The following is a 19787-nucleotide window of genomic DNA, read 5'->3' as shown; positions in this document are numbered from 1 at the left end:
ATGTGGAAGAAAATATACTTAAAAATATACTGAAACATAAAGATATCTAAAGCTTCTCTCCCTGTCAAATTTTCAACACTCAGATAATTGAACCCACGTTAGAACCTGGGTCATGATAAAAGAACCTTGCTTTCAAAATACACGCAAGTTAAAGCTATCATCAAAATGGTTTGCTAATTGTTGATTTTCCAGAGCAAATTCTAGTGCACTTTATCCATAGAGAAAGAAGTGTTACTAGCAGAGTATGAAAATGAGCCAGCAGGATGGTTTTTATGAAGGGCCTTCTGTTACTTCTGCCAGGCTCAGGCTCAAGCAGAAAGGAAAAGCTCCAGGAATTCTTTTTCTTTTTTAAAAAAATATATTTTATTGATTTTTTACAGAGAGGAAGAGAGAGGGATAGAGAGTTAGAAACATCGATGAGAGAGAAACATCGATCAGCTGCCTCCTGCACACCCCCCACTGGGGACGTGCCCGCAACCAGGGGACGTGCCCGCAACCAAGGTACATGCCCTTGACCGGAATCGAACCTGGGACCCTTGAGTCCGCAGGCCGACGCTCTATCCACTGAGCCAAACCGGTTTCGGCAGGAATTCTTTACTTGAATAATAAAAGGAAAAGTGAACTCTAAGTCTGCAAGTTATTTTGGAACAGAAAGACTATAAATATTTCAGAAACAACTAAGTTAAATTTTTACCCAAAATAAACTCCATATGAAAATTAAAGCAAAGTAAACAAATAATACTCCTTCCTTTTCCAAGAATGAGAAGAAATTTTTCTTCCCAATAAAGAGAAGCTTAGGTCCCTGGGGCAGCATCGTACCACAACCATTGGAAATGATCAAAACACTCGTCTCAGGAAGCGTCTTACCAGTGCTCATGGAAGTCGAATGAAACGTAAGTGAGGTGCGCGTTGTTAAAGAGCAGCACCTGCTTCAGGTACGCGTCCCCGATAATTTTCTCTCTTCCTGCTTGGTCTACCAAGTTAATAATAACCTGTAAGAGTCAGGAGAAAAAACTCAGTTTAATCAGATGATAGAATTATAATGTGATTTATTTGGAGTTACGTTTTAGAAATATTTTATAGCCATGCTTAAAAATCCACTCAAGCATCAATCTTTTTCCTATACATTAGATTTTCATTTGTTACATTTAGGTGTATGATAAATGCTTACACCAATGGCATTAATAGTTTTTTTTATACATTATACATTTGTAATAACCAACTAGAATAGATAATGAAAACAAGGTCCTTTAAAATAGCAAATCTTGAAAATATTTAGAAGACTTTTTAAAAATATTTTTTTTTATTGATTTCAGAGAAGATGGGAGAGGGAGAGAAAGATAGAAACCATCAATGATGAGAGAGAGTCATTGATCAGCTGCCTCCTGCTCAACCCCCACTGGGAATCGAGCCCACAACCCAGGCATGTGCTTTGACTTGGGAAACAAATTGTGACCTCCTAGTTCATAGGTCTACACTCAACCACTTAGCTGGTGGCAGCAGATCAATGATTCTCTCTTATCGAGGCTACCCCTACCTTCTCTAAAAAAGAAAAAGAAAAAAGATAATAATAATAATAATAAATATTTATAACATTTGTAAATAGTATTTATATTTATTATAACGTTTCAAGAAATAAAATTCTAATAAACATTTACAAATTAGTAAGTTCAATTTTATCCATTTTAAAATTATGGTTAGTGCTTTTTAAGTCCAGTTTAAGACCCAAGGCCAAAAGATGTTCTATATTTTCCTTTAAAAAGTTTTGTTTAACTTTACACATTTATATCCATATCTACCTGGAACTGATTTTTGTATATGGTATGTAGGATATCAGAAAGCAAAATTACTGAATTAACAGTAGAGCATATTTTATTTTGAATGATAATACCATTCAAAATAGCTGTACCAACTTATGCTCCCTCTAACAATACGTGAGAGTTCTCATTTCCCACATTCCTGACTTCATCTCTTATCATCAAACTTTATAGGTTTTTTTTTTTCAATCATTTGGTTTTTATTTCCCTGCTGGGACTTTCTTTGGAACTGCACAAAATTTATATATTAATTTTGGAAGAACAGAAATCTATTGAATATTGAATCTTTCCTTCTAAGATTATTGTCTTTTCTCTCCATTTATTCAGATTTCCTTTTGTGTTCTTCAGTAACTCTCCCCTGGCCCCCACCACCACCACTGTCCTGGTATCTTTTTTGTATGCTTACAAGATTTTAGGTTATTTCTTCTTATTTTATTTTTGTTGCTGTTAGAAAAATACATCCTATGGCATTATACATTAAGACTGGCTATTGCTAATGGATTAGTTATTGACAGTTCTAGCTCAATCCTGTATCTGAAATCTGGTCATCTTATTGAACTTGTATTTCATCTAACAGCTTTTATCTGATTTTGGCTTATATGATCACATTCCTACATGACTGTATGAACATATAAGAAAGGTGGGCAAAGAAAAGATACTGAAAGATATATATCAAATTGTTATTTCCAGGAGGTAGAACTAACTTTATGGGTGGTACTGAGAGATGCCTTTTACTTCTTACTCTAGATACTTCTCAAATCATAATAATTGACAGACTAATGTCTTATCTAAAAATGGTCTAGTCAATTATAATTGAAAAATAAAACTGATTTAAAAATTAAAAATTTAAAAAATAATAAAAATGGTCTAAAGTAGCTGACAATATTTCTTTAAAATTTTTAAGAATAGCCTTAACCAGTTTGGCTCAGTGGATAGAGCATCGGCCTGCAGACTGAAAGGTCCCAGGTTCGATTCTGGTCAAGGGCATGTACCTGGGTTCCAGGCACATCCCCAGTAGGAGGTGTGCAGGGACAGCTGATAGATGTTTCTCTCTCATCGATGTTTCTAACTCTCTATCCCTCTCCCTTCCTCTCTGTAAAAAATCAATAAAATATATATTTTTAATAATATTAAGTATATTCTTAGCTTACATGTGTTCTTTAACTTCATGAGAAATGCCATTTTGCTTAATTATGAATAATACATTGTTGTTGTTTTTTTGAAATTTAAAGAAACAAAATACACTATCATTTCAAAATATAAAGGAACAGTTACTACTAGAGACCAAAGCCCACCTGTTTTTTGTAAATTTTCAGTTGTTCTTCGAAGTGGGCACAGAAATAGGCAACGGTTTCCTTTTCACCTACAAAGAAGTGATATAAAATCGATTTTTCTTTCCCCTGTTTAAGAAAAAATTAGTGTCTATTCCATCTTTATTCTTACTTTAAAAAAAATTGATAGACCAAATGTAAGTAAGATTTTCTAAAATTAATTATTTTAAAATGAAATGCTAAGCCAAAGATCTGACTTCTCCCCCCCCCCCCAATTAGACTAAATTTAAAACAAAGTACAAACTGTGAAATTATAACACTATTTGTATAACCAGCCAACTTGTCAGAAAAGGTTTCATGTGGTTTATAATAAAAAAAAAAACTTCAATCAAGGATATTAAAAACTGAAGTTTTACCAAATTCTCAGAAATATAAATTCAGTTTTGAGAGAAAAATATTTTGTAAACAATTTTTAAAAATCAACTGCCCTGGCTGGTTTGGCTCAGTGGATCGAGCGTCAGACTGTGGACTTAAGGGTCCCAGGTTCAATTCGGGTCAAGGGCACAGGCCCAGGTTGCAGGTTCAATCCCCAATGGGGGGTGTGCAGGAGGCAGCCAATGGATGATTCTCTCTCATCGTTGATGTTTCTATCTCTCTCTCTCTCTCTCCCTCTCCCTTCCTCTCTGAAACCAATAAAAAAATATTTATTTTTTTTTAAAAAATCAACCTAATTCAGTAACCTAATTAGGCTGACATGACTTAGCTATTCCAGTGTTAAAGTTAAAATACAAAAAGAAATTAACTTCTCAATAATTTAAACAATAACAAACACTTCACAGTGAGGCATTTCAATAAAGGCATCTTGTATTATAGATGCCATCTTAAGATATTCCCTCCTTCTACAAATATTGGCTTCATTTACCCTTTTCCAAAATTAAATATCCAATAAAGTATTCTTCAAAAAAATCAAGAATTTAAAATGTACAATAAGCTGTTTTGCTCTATTGTTGGGGAATTTTTAATTGTTAAATTACTTAAATTGTCAACAACCATTATTGCTCTTACATTTATAATCACTTTCTACTAAATTTCACTGTATGAGTTATTGTTTTGACTAAAGCATCTGGCAAAGCAAATCCAAATCTATAAGGTATCTAATATCTGTCTGATATCATCATTTGCAAACCGAATAATGGACATGCTTACTCTTGTCCAGCCGAGGTCTTGGATTATATCGATAGCCAACCTGGCTCCAAAAGACAGGCACAGAGCCTCGTGTTTGAATAAATGACAAGGTGTGATTGTGGACATGAATTAGCTGCTCAGTCTCCACATAATTTGCAACATTTCCATTTTTATCCACCCCTCTTCGCTTATAGCGCATTCCTAAAACAAAGCACACAAAAAAGCAACATTTAAAAAAAAATTAGTTTAACTAGATCATGCTTCTCTTTCAGGATAGCTTGGGGATCTAATGTGCAACCGCCAGGCAAAACTGGATCAACTTATCCCAAATCATGACTTTTACAAACTGAAGCTAGGAGAGCTCCTATGCACTGAAAGAGGAGGATTTTCCCAAAGGCGCGCGCCCTCGGGAAGGGTTTATTACTGTGATGCAACCCATCATGGGAACAATGGTATTTTAGAAGCACACTCCAAGTGACCTTCTTCTCTTCTTTCTCCTTTTGTTAACTCTTCCCAGTTCGCCCCTATCCAATAATTGGTCCCGTCACATTACAAAGTGAGCACTGAAACGGACTGTTTCCAGATCCATATGGTCGTCGGCATTTCAACTCCCCCACAGGATTTCCACTGAGCCTGGATTTGATTTGCATGTGATTGCAGCCCTCCACACACCTGCTCTGTGCCGGCTGCGACGAGAAATGAGCGCCACTAGGAACCGTGGGTGAATGTCATCTACACAGGTGGACTCCTGGGGCGGGGTCTCTGGGCTGCTTTTCTCATCGTCCGATGACTCACTATAATTTACCACAAGTTCTTCAATCTGCACGAAACCTTGGATAATGGGAATAATCCAGAAGTCCACATCTGGTGTCTGAAAACAACAGGAACATCACATTGTTTCTATGCTGTACAGCACTGCTACTTTCTTAAACCCAAACAGTAGCCAGCACATATTTGTTAGTTTATTAGAAACAGAAACTTGCCATTCTTTAACCATATTCTCTGCTCACTGGAGAACACAAAGGAGTGGAGGGAGGAGTGCAGGTGGATCAGAGAGCATTTCCTTTTCTTTATAACTAGAGGTCCGGTGCACGAAATTCGTGCACGAGGGGGGGAGGTGTCCCTCAGCCCAGACTGTACCCTCTCCAATCTGGGACCCCTCGAGGGATGTCCGACTGCCCGTTTAGGCCCAATCCAGGTAGGATCAGGCCTAAACAGGCAGTCGGACATCCCTCTCACAATCCAGGACTGCTGGCTCCCAACTGCTTGCCTGCCTGCCTTCCTGATTGCCCCTAACCGCTTCTGCCTGACAGCCTGATCACCCCCTAACCACTCCCCTGCCAGCCTGATTGATGCTTAACTGCTCCCCTGCCAGTCTGATTGCCCCTAACTGCTCTCCCCTGCAGGCCTGGGTCTCCCCCCCAACTGCCCTTCCCTGCAGGCCCAGTCGTCCCCAACTTCCCTCCTCTGCCAGCCTGGTCACCCCTAACTGCCCTCCCCTGCAGGCTTGATTGCCACCAACTGCCCTCCCTTGCAGGCCTGGTCCCTCCCAACTGCCCTCCCCTGCTGGCCTGGTCCCCCCCAACTGCCCTCCCCTGCTGGTCATCTTGTGGCAGCCATCTTTGACCACATGGGGGCAGCCATCTTGTGTGTTGGGGTGACAGTCAATTTGCATATTACTCTTTTATTAGATAGGATAATCATTCAAAAGAGAACTGCCGGAGAGGGACCACACCATAGGAGCCAGACAGCGGGGTCCAAATTCAAGCTCCACCACTTACTAACACCCCAGGTGAATCACGGCACCTCACCAATGGCTGGACATTCTGCTTTGAAAAACAGGAAAACTACTACCCTATAAGGTTGCTGTGAAGATTAATCAGTAAAATGTAGAAAGTGTTTAGCAGAGTGCCTACTTACAGTAACTATTTAGCAATAGTAAAGGATAAACAGTAAAAGATAAAAAGCTTCCCAAAGAGTTGTTCTTAGTCCCTCTTTCTCTCCTGTCTCCATAATCGGATCTAGCCCTAATCTCAGCATCAACTTCAAACCCACCTCCTCTTGCATAACCACACACTCCAGGTCCTATCTCATGGTTTTGTTTTATGGAGCCTGCAGACAGGATCTTGGAAAGGTGGTTGAAAACAGTAAAGGGTCTACCTGCCTTCATTATTCTTATCATCATTCCTGTTATTTGTATTTTTTCCCCTTCTAGCAAAAAATGCAAAACTCTTGACAGGAACAGAGAAATGTATGTTGCCAAATGCCACCTTTATTGCAAGTCATCAGTTTTAAATGGTAATGTAAAATATCTGCAAAAAACTCTGCAAAACATAGAGCTCATTATGTCAGCAAGCAAGACAAATATTCATTACAGACACCCTTACTGCTAATACTGCCACAGAGTTTTGGTGGTCACAGTTTCAGCATCATAAAGAGGTCAGAACTCTTTCTCGATAGAGACATGATAGATAGCTAGTGGTAGGCACTATCTATCTACTAACTCCCACCAAAGAAGAGAAACAGAAAAAAGGAGAAAGGTTTGAAAATTTTTAAAAATAATATACTTATTTAATCCTCACCTGAGAATGTGTTTGTTTATTGATTTTTATTTTTTAGAGAAAGGAAGGAGGGAGTGAGGGAGAGGGAGAGAGAAACAGACAGAGAGATATCAATTGGTTGCCTCTTCTATGTGCACCAACCAGGGATCGAACCCATAACCTAGTAATGTGCCCTGACCAGGAATCAAACCTGAGACCTTTCTGTGTAGGTAACAGCACTCCAACCACTGAACCACACTGGCCAGGACAAAAGGTTTGAAATTTTTGAAAGGTTAAGAAAAAGATAATATATGATTCTAATCAACTATTTGCCCACTTTGCGTCCAACACAGTAACTGGCACATAGCAGGCCTTCCACAAATATTTGTTGATAGACTGAATAAATTAATTAGTTGTCCTTGGACAGTCATTATTCTCCAGCATAATATGACAGAGTAAAGAAAGACTGTAATCACCAAATCTCAATAACCTCATCATATTCCCTATCTTCCCTGATTCAAATACTGGCAGTACTAGAATGTCCTTGGAGATCTGTCCAGATTAGGAAACAGGAAGGTTAAAAAATTTGGTATTATTCAAGGACAATTGGGCTTCAACATTTCCAATGGGTAAACAAACTACCTGTTTTATAGGAACTCTGAGGACATTAATTCCCCAGTCTTCAATGACTACTATCCCATGGCAACCTGCTAAAAAGATAGGCCTATGGCTAAGCAATGGAATTGTGAGCTGCCTTAAAATACCAAATGTCTTCGTTTTCCCTGACTAAATAATTCCCATTCTATAGAGAAAAACATTAGCGATTTTAAGACAATTTAAAAATATTTGCTTAACTATAATTATCTTAGAATATTTTAGAAAACAACTACTCACACCAATCTCAGTAAGATCTTGTATCATATATTTATTCCAAAAAAATCGATCATCAACCTGGAAAAGGTAGAGAATAAACAGTTCAGAAACCTGTTGTTTCAGTTTTCCGATAAAGCCAAATAAGTCCATAAACTGCTCCGGAGGGCAAACCCTGCCCTGAAACGTGAGCGGTACCTTCTGCCAGAGGGGCCGGGGGTCCCTCTCCGCAGCGCTTTGCCTCTGCACTGAGTTGGTCAAGTCATAGGTCAAGCTGTAGTAAAAGGATTCCGAGTCCATGAACATCTTCAGCAACTCTTCAAGTAATCTTCTTTCCAACTTCTCCTTTTCTTTACTTTCCTTAACCTGTAAAATATGAATCTTCGATCACTGCAGGAATGAAATGTAAAGACAGCCTTGTGTGGGTAATACACGCCTTCCTAGGAAGGAAGTGAAGCTAATCCCGAGGACATACAGAGACAGTGCTGGAATATGACAAGTGGTTTCGAAATAAGTTCACGGGCAGGAAAACTACCCCTCAATTTTAACCTAATAAAAAGTGAATTCCAAGCCCGTATCAGTTAAATTCTTTTTTCTTCTTCTTATTAAACCTTTATTGTTGAAAGTATTGCATATGTCCCTCTTTTTCCCCCATTGATCCCTTCTAGCCCACCCCCAACCCCGCCCCAGGCCTTCCCACCCCACTGTCTATATGTCCTTGGGTTACGCAGATATGCAGACAAGTTCTTTGGTTAGTTTCTTCTCACCCACCCACCCTCCCCAGCCTTCCCTCCGAGATTCCGAAGTCTGTTCTATGTGTCTATGTTTCTGTATCCATTTTGTTCATCAGTTAATTTTGTTCATTAGATTCCACATATGAGTGAGATCATGTGATACTTGTCTTTCTCTGATTTTGCTTACTTTCTTTTTATTAGGAGCAGATACATTGGACTTAATGTGCGTAAAGGTCTTCAGTAAAAACTTTGAGTCATCAGGAGATGGTATAATCTTCTCTGGTTTGTTAATTCCAAAATGATGCTTCTTACAGAGCTAAATAATGGGGAGAGAGAGAGAATTCATTATTTTTATTTTTATTTTTTTATTTTATTGATTTTTCACAGAGAGGAAGGTAGAGGGACAGAGAGCCAGAAACATCGACGAGAGAAACATCGATCAGCCCCCTCCCGCACACCCCCCACTGGGGATGAGCCCGCAACCAAGGCACATGCCCTCGACCGGAATCGAACCTGGGACCCCTCAGTCCGCAGGCCGACGCTCCATCCACTGAGCCAAACCGGCCTCAGCAAGAATTCATTATTATTAATATCTGCTTGCTAAATGTTCAAGTGTGAGTACAGAAGTGGATGCTACTGCTCATGCACTGCGGTTCAGAGTAAACCTCAAGAGTTAGAAAAACGACCAAGTAGACAACTGGTCATAGGAAACACAGTGTGCTTCAGTGATTAGAAAGCTACAGGAGACGGCAGGCAAAGAATACAGGACAGGATCTACTTAGGATTTAGGGATGGAAAATTCAGCTTAGGATCATAATTATAGCTAATATAACTGAGAAATAAAATGCTCCAGCTGAGGTTAATTAATGCTTTAAAAATGGCATCTAAAATTTTAAATATTGCATAATGCACATTTTCTATGCTCCAAGGGCATTACTTCACAGCTGCCTGTGCTAAATATTCACTCATGCCAGTTAACTGAGTGATCTGGTTTAGAACATGTCAAGAGTCTGCTCTACTGGGAATCTCAAAAGCTGGACACGTCAACTGCTTCCTCTGCTCCTATCCTCACGCACTAGCAAAACCAACAAAAACATACTCTTTGGGTCCAGAGATTAAATTTGAAGAAGCAGCATGTAGGGGCTTCAGGCAATGTGTGGGCCCACTGGCAAAGGTGAGGACGTGTTAAGACCAGAAAAGGGCACAGAAGTTCTAAAGACAACTATCTGGTTAAAATCAAGTATTTTACATATAATTTCACACACACCCTCCCAGGTCTTCACTACCCTATTGCCCGTGTTCACGGTAACTCCAATCTTTTGCTCTGAACACAAGAACCAAATATATAACATCTCCCTGCTATAGACACACCAGTCCCTTGAATTCAGCATCTTCAAAACTGTTCAACATCTGTTTCTCAAATCTTGTTCCTCCTCTGATTTGACCTACCTCGGGCAACGACTACAGCACCCACGGGATCACTTAAGCAAGAAAGCTAGGAGTCATCTTCCATTATTCTCCTTCCTAAAGTCTCTCCTATCAAACCCAACCACTTCATGCTGATTGCTATTGTGTTAATTCAGGTCCTAATCTTTTGCCCAGTATTTCTCAAAGGAAGTGCTTAACAGACACAATTATTTATGCACAATTATCTACCCCATTTAGTGCAATGACCTAACAGCTTCCTTTCATGAGCTGGGGAGTCTCCCTCTAGCACCAGGCTTCTAGTACCAAGCATGGCTTCAGACCCCCCATCTTTCATGCAGCCCTTTTAGTTCCCTGTACTGAGTAGGGGGAAATTTTCTACCTGGAACTGCCTGCTTCTGGATCCAAAGTCCAGGAGGCCTGTGGCCCCATTCAAACTACTGTTCTGTTTATGGTCCATGAAGATACTACACTCCAGGCCTAGCAATATCTTCTTCGTTTTTCTTTTTATTTACTGATTGATTTTTTTAGAGAGAAAGGAAGGCAGAAGGAGAGAGAGAAAAACATCGATGTGAGAGAAAACATCCACTGGCTGCCTCCTGCACATCCCCTAGCAGGGATCGAGCCTGCAACCGGGCCTGTGCCTGACCGGGGAATCACAGCAGCAGCCTTTGGTGCATGGGACGACACCCAACCAACTGAGCCTCATGGTCAGGGCTCTCTTTCTTTTGGTAATCTAACCTCTTCCTGGGCTTGGGCCCAATACCCCTTCACTTCCTTCCTTATCAACAACTCCAAAACCCAAAAAATTCTGAAACCTGAAATTTTACTAGTATGTTTTAAGTTTGTTACAACTCATTTACAATATGCCAAAATGTACCCTAAACCAACATGAAGCTACCTCCCTTATATGAATATTCTACTGATTCATGATTCTTTAAGAAATATTAATGTGTTGTATTGTGGAGTAACACCCCAGACTCACAGGGCATACATAAAATACATGGAATAACCTTCTCAATAACCTCCCCACCCTCCAAAATCAAAACTTGAACTCTAAAACAAATATGGCCCCAAAGGTTTCAGATAACCACTGTGACCTGTATAGGGAAGCACAAACACTACACCATCTTCTCCAGCAGTCTATCGCTACCTCTTAAAACTGATTTTTCTAAATAGAAATCTAAAATTACTTTGAACATAAACATTTTCAATGAATATTCTAGAATCCTCCACACAGTTACCTTTAGAAAAAAGTATAGACCACTATCTTTTTAAAAAGGTTCAATGAAGCCCTACCACAAAGTGTGGATAGAGAAAATGACATCTGAGACCCTTTCTATCCTAAAAGGCTCTGTTCAGACAGAGTTCTTGGGATCACAACACATGGTGTGACAGTGGATCACCTTCCCTTTTCCAGAGGCCCAGCCAGGTCTGTGCCGCGCGTGCTCAGGCCTTTATCACAACCCTGACACACATGATTCACAAAGAAAGCCACGCCACAAGCCCCACAGTGCTCCCGATATTTTCTATTACTCCACCAGCTTATATTTCATAGTCAGGATCAAGAGCAGGTGTGGCTGCTGTCTAAGAAAATAAAAATACATGATTTTTACTTTAAAAGTTGGTATCTATCTATGTCCATCTGGAGCTAAAATTTTAAACAGATGTCTGATGGGAAACTAAATATGGGAAATGATGCAGTTATCTATTAAGGCAATGAGATACAGCAAATACGATATGCAGACATGGAACATCAAGCCTATAAAACTTTAAAGGATTTTTTTCCCCAAAAAGAAAGAGCACCTATGTTCTCATTTACTTGAACCCCACAGATTCTTCATACCCTTGACTAGATTTTTTTTAATGGCACACTGCTTTGAAAAACAGTCTGGCAGTTCCTCAAAAGGTTAAACATAGAGTTACCACATGACCCAGCAATTTCATCACTAGGTATATACCCAAGAGAAAAGAAATGCCCACCAAAAATTTGTACATTAATGTTCTCTGCACATGCCCACTCCCCATCACCACCTCAACCAAAGCAGCTCTGATCTTACGCATCTCATATACTGGATTTCACCGATTTGGAAACCAAGTTTCCATTACTAAAATGGAGTTTGAAAACCATAAGATTAAATTATTTTAAAGATATTACCCATGTCTAACATTGTATGATTCTGGTCTATTAAACCAAATCCTCATAATTGCTATTATATTCATATCACGTTTCCAGAAAATTTCCTGAGACAGTACCATACCTCTAGCTCAAGATCCTGAGGTTCCATTTCAGAAAGTGACAGCACGGCAATTTTGGTAACTTTACAGACTTCATGGTCTCCTGGAAGTTTGCCCACCAGTGCTTTCTGCCGAATTAAAATAAGCCACCATGGAAAATCTGAAACAGAAAAGTCATTATTAATGTCTAGTCTCTATAAAGTGCTACTATCCTGGGAGGCTGAGGTGAATAATCCAACCACAACGTGCATTAGATATAACTCTTTAAAAGACACAACAAATATAAAAATGGCCCTTAAACATGTGAAAGGGTGTTTAATCTCACTCATTCATTAGAGTAATGCCATTTTTACCCATCAGATAGGGGAAAATAAAAAAGTAAGATAGTACAGTTGCTGGCAAGGCTGTGGAGAAACAGGCACCTCATACAGTACTGGTGGGAATACACACAGATACAATTTCTCTGGAGGGAAATTTAGTGGTACCTAACAATAAAACATTTGCACTTACCTTTTAACCTAGCAATCCCACTGTTGTAAATTCCCCTTAAGATCCACAATAACACACAAGTATATATACTGAAGTCTATTCATTGCAGCAATTGGTAATTGCAAAGTACTGGGAAGAACCTGAATGCCTAGACACCGGGGAATGCTTGAGCAAACTAAGGCACATATACTCAATGGAGTATTAGGCAGCTATGAAAAATAATTAGAGTGTTCCGTGACTGATAAGGAGTGATTCCTGGATATATTAAGTGGATAAACTGGATATGTTATTAAATCAAAGTACAAAGGAATAGAGTATCCCACACTTTATACAAGAAAGAAATGAAAAAATGTTCAGATATCTGCTCATTTGTTCAATAACAAGAGGCAAGATAAATCAGAAATTAATGAGATTGGTCGCCTACAAGGGATAGGCAGAAAGAGAACGAAGAAGGGGGAATGGGGATAGTACAAGGGAATGAAAAATAACAGTCCTCCGAGTATGCTCTTTTGTTAGACATGGTAATGCTTCATGTCGGCTCAAAAATAAAGACATAATTCAAATAAACCAGAATATGGAGAAAACCCAAAATGAAATGCAAATAGTAACCCAACTCAGCTACAAATAGAAAATGTAACCACACTGTAGTAGATAGGGAGGAAAAAAACTAAATAACTTTGGAAGAGAGTATTTTGTAAGGATAAAGACAAAAACAACTGAGCACAATACTGCATCTGGTTAATGAATTTGTTTTTCAAAAGGGTATGGATCAGCAATTCCAAAACTACTTTATATGAGGACTGAGCAAATCAGTAAATATATTGAGGGGAAGAGTGAGGAAGATGGTAAACAAATGAAAGAAATCTTAATACAAGCGAGAAAAAAGAAAATACTCAGAGGCCCAATAGTTATCTTTCCAATCCAAGTTTTGACTTCTCACAAACGATTTTTTTTTTTACAAGTATAGGCACCTGATTTTTTTTTTAATATTTTATTGATTTTTTTACAGAGAGGAAGGGAGAGGGATAGAGAGTTAGAAACATCGATGAGAGATAAACATCGATCAACTGCCTCCTGCACACCCTCTACTGGGGATGTGTCCGAAACCAAGGTACATGCCCTTGATCGGAATCGAACCTGGGACCTTTCAGTCCGCAGACCGACGCTCTATCCACTGAGCCAAACCGGTTTTGGCTCACAAACGATTTTTAATTAAATGAGAAATAGTCTATGAAAGACCGCATGTAAAAACAGCTTTTCAGTTTATGAGTTTATATCACAAAGAAAAATATACCAAAAATAAAAATATTAAAACAGTTGTTTCAGGAATTTCATATTGTAGAAAAATAACATGATATATATTTCTCATATGAAAAAATTTTTTTAAAGAGATACATAGTATTTCAATTTCCCCCACTTTTACTTCCAAATATTAATCAACTCTCACATTAGGAACAGTGTTTTGAAGATGTTTTTTTAGGCATTTCAATAAATGCAAGAGTTTGAAAGTGTTTTATAATTCTTTATAAAGTAGGGTGGAGCCGAAACTGGTTTGGCTCAGTGGATAGAGCGTTGGTCTGCGGACTGAAGGGTCCCAGGTTCGATTCCGGTCAAGGGCATGTACATTGGTTGCGAGCACATCCCTGGTAGGGGGTGTGCAGGAGGCAGCTAGTCGATGTTTCTCTCTCATTGATGTTTCTAGCTTTCTATCCCTCTCCCTTCCTCTCTGTAAAAAATCAATAAAATATATTTTAAATAAATAAATAAATAAAATAAAGTAGGGTGGAAATCTACTCCCAAGTTTCAAGGCTTTTATAAGCCATTTCAATATTCATTATCATTAAACATTAACCAAGAACCTACCATGTGCTGGGAAGGCATGAATCAAGGTTACTAAGCACCTAACACACAATAAACCTAACACATAATAAAACACATAAAACATAATATACTGTAGAATGTCAATACATTTTATTGAATTAAAATAAATCCTTGCCCGGCCGGCGTGACTCAGTGGTTGACCATCAACCTGTGCACCACAAGGTCGCTGGTTCGATGCCGGGTCAGGGCACATTCCTGGGTTGCAGGCTCGTCCCCAGTGTGGGGCGTGCAGAAGGCAGCCGATAGATGATTCTGTCTCATCATTGATGTTTCTATCTCTCTCTCCCTCTCCCTTCCTCTCTGAAATCAATAAAAATATATTTTAAAAAAGAAATCCTTATCACAGGTTCTTAACCTCAAATAAGTAATTTCTATTTTACACTGAACAATTTAGAGCGTTGGCAGCTACCAGACAAGCCAGCATTAGGAAGTCTTCTTTTATGTTTATGCCTTCTTAATGCAGTTTACTTTGGATTCATTTTGTATTAATATCATGAATTGTAATCTTAATAAGTTACAGCTATGACAAACATGATATGCATAATCAAATGTAATAAATGTCTTTCTAATAAACCATCTAATGGTATAATACCAAGATATAAAAATATTAACAGAAAAAGATATAAAAATATTAACTTTCAAACACAGAAGTTTTATCCTATACATAAAATCACTTGAGAAACCAAAAGCATCCTTTTTTCCACAAAAATATTGGTATTGCCAATATTGAAATTCAAATTATGAACTCAAACACATTTTAAAATAAAATATGCATATTTTAGAGTTTAGTTAACTACTCACACAGAATAAATCTGAAAAGTGGAAGTGCTTCTTTTACAGATCAAAGTTCAATATACTAGTACCTGGGGGGTTACGAGACAGATTAAATCTGACAAAATATGCCTGGCTGGTGTGGCTCAGCAGTTGAGCATCAACCCAGGAACCAAGAGGTCACTGGTTTAATTCCCGGTCAGGACACATGCCCAGGTTGTGGCTCGATCCCAAGTAGGGGGTGTGTAGGAAGGCAGCCAATCAATGATGTTTCTCTCTCATCATTGTTTCTATCTCTCTCCCTTTCTCTCTCTCTCTAAAAATCTCAATAAAAAATATTTTAAGAAAATAAAAATCTGACAAAATGTAACACAAATGATCTCAACAGAGAAGGAATTTTGTAAATAGTACCTTCCTGTTTCAAGGAGGCTTCAATGTTCTGGACTTCAAGATCAGAACTCAGACTCAAATTCTAGCTCCATCACTTATTTCCGTGTACTTGGCAGCACAATACTTAACTGCTCTGTGAAGTGGACTAGACTACCTACTGCAGAGAGTAGCTGTGAGGATTAAATAACTTTTTAAATTCATATTATCGCTCTAGCCAGTTTGGCTTAGTGGACAGAGCATCGGCCTGCAGACTCAAGGGTCCCAGGTTCGATTCCGGTCAAGGGCATGTACCTTGGTTGCGGGCACATCCCCAGTAGGGGGTGTGCAGGAGGCAGCTGATCGATGTTTCTCTCTCATCGATGTTTCTAACTCTCTATCCCTCTCCCTTCCTCTCTGTGAAGAATCAATAAAATATATTTTAAAAAATTCATATTATCATTACTAAAGCTAATGTTTACCAGAGAGCAAACCATACTAACAGCTCTCGTTGAAACAGAAGCGTTATCAAAAGGCATGTCCCTCCCGAGAGCCAGGTCTCCAGCAGAGGCCGAGCTCCGCAGGCGCCTGCCAGGCTCCTCATCCCCTCTCTCTGGTGCCTTGAGGATGGGGTTTTCTAATGGGTTTTTAGAAAAGAATAAATCAATGTTAGTGTCACTCCATTCATCACTGAAATATGTAAAATATTTCATGTCCTAGTGTCACAGCAAGAAAGTCTCCATGGACAGCAGAGGACTGAAATTACACACTTAAAACCCCATGCATAATCCACTTTACATTTCAGTGACTGAGACATCACCACTTCAAAGGAGAAACAGGCAGATGGCAAGCACTACTTTAACGAGAGCTCGTTGATGAACTGTCTGACTCTTCAATCCTACTTGTAGTAATTCCCTTAATTACTACATCAAGAGCCTCTATTGCCAAATTAATCAAGGTTTTTGACAATTTTCAAACTATTTCTGAATCTATCATGGAATATATACTTTTGCTTTTTATATTCCGTTATTTCTTACCCCAACAGAGCTTATCCTTGTCTTAATCTTCAAAATAATTTCAATTTAAAGAGCTTTTGTGATCCATTTAAAGTCTCCAGCCTAAAGCAATCTTTTCATGAATAGCTGTGTGAAGATACAGCTATTTCCCCAACATTACACAGAAGATAGAGAATACAGACACACGGAGAAGAGGAGAATGTGACGACACAGGGAGAAGATGGCGTCTCCAAGCCAAGGGGAGGCCTCAGAAGAAACCAACCCTGATGCCACCTTGATCTCGGCCTTCAAGCCTCCAGAATTGGGAGAAAATAAATGTGTTGCTACAGACACCCCGTTTGCAGAACTTCGGTATATGGCAGTTCCAGCAAACGATACAGTTCCCAAGTCACACCTGCTTAATATTTCCAGAGCTCAGAGTTCAGTGACGGTCATGAACAGCGCACCCACGCCCTTTTAAGACTGTTAATGACATCTGTTCAAATAAATTTATACGTTCCCATCTCATCAGGCAAGAACAAAAATTCATGCATTTATATGTAGAGAGTAAGTAGGAGGATGAGAATGTTTAAGGACATACGTTTTATTCCCCTCGTCCTCTCCCCCAGAAGGTAAGATGCTCCCGTGGGAAAACATGCCTGCAGTGATCATCTCGGTTGTAAGGCACACCAAAAGCACGCCGCCCCTCACCCAGGCTAATGTGTGTGTGGCCAGAGCAAGAGACAGAACGGGGCTCGGAGAAGGGAGGAGGCATCCCCAGGACAGAGAATGAAGAAGAAAAGGCAAGGAAGAGAAAGATGAATGCTCCAAGGGCGAGGAGCTGGGGGCGGAATGACACATACAAGGTGAGGCTGCAATTGTCTCCATGGGTAAAGAGCAGCAGGGAGCCCAGAAAAGATTTCCCTTCGTTCCCCCCCCACCCCCTTTGTTAACAGCCAAACCTTAAAAGTGATGTGACAAGGGGAAAAAGGGATAGAGATTAGGAAAGGGAAAAACAGATACTTTCCCTGTCGGTCTTCTTTTTTTTTGTCCATCTTTCTTTTTAAAAAATATTTTTTTTCAGTTCACTCTATTCCCCACCTTTCCCTCTTCCTGTATAGCAGGTACCCCACTGCCTACCAACCACTTGTCTTTGGTCCGGGAAGCACACGTAAGTGACCACAGGAGCTGACCATGCTTTCCCAGCACCATGAAATCATCGGCCAGTAAAACACTGGTTCATTGCTGGGTTGTCTGCCACCTCCAAACCCTACTGCTCTGACTGCCCCTCCTGCCGAGAGGAGACACTTCTGGAAAAGTCTGACCTTTGTGACCAGGGAGGGCCTTTGGCCCAGTGGGCCAAAAAGAGTCTCTGTCCTCGGGGTCTGAACTACACCCACTACTCAGTCCTTGACAGCTAGTCAGTCTCCAATGGTTGTAAGAAACATCAGCCCAGCCAGTGTGGCTCAGTGGTTGAACGTTGACCCATGAACTAGGAGGTCACGGTTCAATTCCTGGTCAGGGCACATGCCTGGGTTGTGGGCTCGGTCCCTAGTGGGGAGCATACAGAAGGCAGCCAATCAATGATTCTCATCACTGATGTTTCTATCTCTCTCTCCCTCCCTCTCCCTCCCTTTCTCTGAAATCAATAAAACATTTTAAAAAAAGAAAAGAAACATTAGATGTTGGTTGGTTTGGGGGCTGAGGCTGGAATGAATGCCGTAAGAACAGAACTGTTGTCTTCCATACACAGAAAGCCGAACGAAGAGAGGGGGGAGGAGAGGTATAGGGAGAAGTGGTGGTCAGAGACCACCTGACCCAGAAAAAGTAATCTGGGGGCCCCTACACAATGTCCACTTCTTGGTTTTGGTCCCTAGGTTCCTTATAAAAATTTGGGGGTTTTTGTTCTGTTTTGCATAAGCTGATAGGTTTGTATTTGCAACCAAAAGAGTCTTGATAAAACAGTGACCTGTAATTTATGAAGCACCTTCAGGTACACTATCTCATTGGAGACTGGCAATCCTCTAGGAAAAAGAGGGCGGTCAGTTTTACTCTTGTTTCACCGCTTACAAAGCAGAGGCCCGGACACGTGGACCCAATGAGCCAGCCTCCTGGGATGCATGCCCTGGTGACGTCCCCTCCCATGCTGATTCTGGATTTGGCTTTGTGACTTCCATTGGCCAATGGGACCTTAGTAAACTCAGTGACACAGCCGATGCTTGATAAACCCCTGCCTGTTGCGATCTGTCTTCTAGCCACCACCCTAAAAGGATAGGTATCCAGGAGAGAGAAGACCCAAGGAGAGGCGATGTGAGAGGAGATAGGAAGGAGATGCCACAAGCAGGGAAACAGACACCCCAGGCAAACTCCCTCCCAGCTCCAGGCTGCCACAGTAATGACCCCAGCTAACAGAATAAATGAAAAGAATGTTAACTAAATTCCCTTTTATCTCAAAGCTAATAAATAAAGCTTGAATCCAGGTTTTCTGATTGAGTTCAGGGATTTATTCACTGCTCCAAGATGTGAAGAAAAATAACTCAAAAATTTCACATACTTCACTTAAACAATAGAAAATTCAGAACACTCAGCTGTGAAATTATCTTGTCAGCATATAAATGAATTAAAAGTATATGTATGTAAATGTAGACAGGTAGGAGGGTGTTATTAAAATACTTAGCATGGTTACAGAATGTCTAAATGCTTTTCTCTTCTGTATTGAAAAAAATTTTAAGCTACCAAAGGCAGAATATACAAAAATTCTTGTGGCAATATTATTTCTAATAGTGAAAAAATAAACAACCCCCCCAACACACTATTACTCAGTGATAGGAAAAAGGACAAATTATGGTATATTCATACAGTAGTGTAAACAAGGGACTAAAGTTTCATACATCAACATGGATAAAGCTAAAAAATGTAAAGTTGAGTAGGAGAAAAAGTGAAAGAATACAAACAGCTTAATATCACTTATTAAAAAATTAGCAACATATTTGTTTAGGAATACATATGTAATAAAAGCAATAATGGAAGTCAAAATTCAAAATGGCAGGATCTCTTGAAGGGAAGGAAGCAGGATATACTTGGAGAAAGGCATCGTGAGGGCTCCGAAGACATTGGTCACGTTTCCTTTCTCAAGCTGGGTGGTAGATAGAAGTGTTTGTTTTACAATAACCTGTGCCTTATCTCTGTGATAAACAGCTTTTGT

General features: G+C 39.6%; 1 protein-coding gene across 4 annotated transcripts in view; it reads right to left on the bottom strand.

Annotated features, from left to right (window-relative positions):
* INPP5F (inositol polyphosphate-5-phosphatase F) overlaps positions 1-19787 on the bottom strand; it is a 62056-nt gene that overhangs the window by 21325 nt on the left and 20944 nt on the right. For 3 of the 4 annotated variants that reach the window (XM_079793357.1, XM_079793359.1, XM_079793358.1), the window contains 8 exons: positions 12104-12240; positions 8605-8733; positions 7882-8049; positions 7708-7764; positions 4946-5144; positions 4295-4474; positions 3113-3180; positions 868-992 (listed from right to left, as the gene is read on the bottom strand). In XM_079793357.1, the coding sequence (XP_079649483.1) occupies positions 868-992; positions 3113-3180; positions 4295-4474; positions 4946-5144; positions 7708-7764; positions 7882-8049; positions 8605-8733; positions 12104-12240 (1063 nt within the window). Of the gene's footprint in view, positions 1-867; positions 993-3112; positions 3181-4294; positions 4475-4945; positions 5145-7707; positions 7765-7881; positions 8050-8604; positions 8734-12103; positions 12241-19787 lie in introns of those variants that run through there. The other variant, XM_079793360.1, reaches the window with a different exon arrangement.

The sequence above is a fragment of the Cnephaeus nilssonii genome (assembly GCF_951640355.1).
Source record: "Cnephaeus nilssonii genome assembly, chromosome: 16".
NCBI lineage: Eukaryota > Metazoa > Chordata > Mammalia > Chiroptera > Vespertilionidae > Cnephaeus > Cnephaeus nilssonii.
Note: the sequence above shows the minus strand (reverse complement) of the source record. Positions and strands in the feature narration are given on the sequence as shown.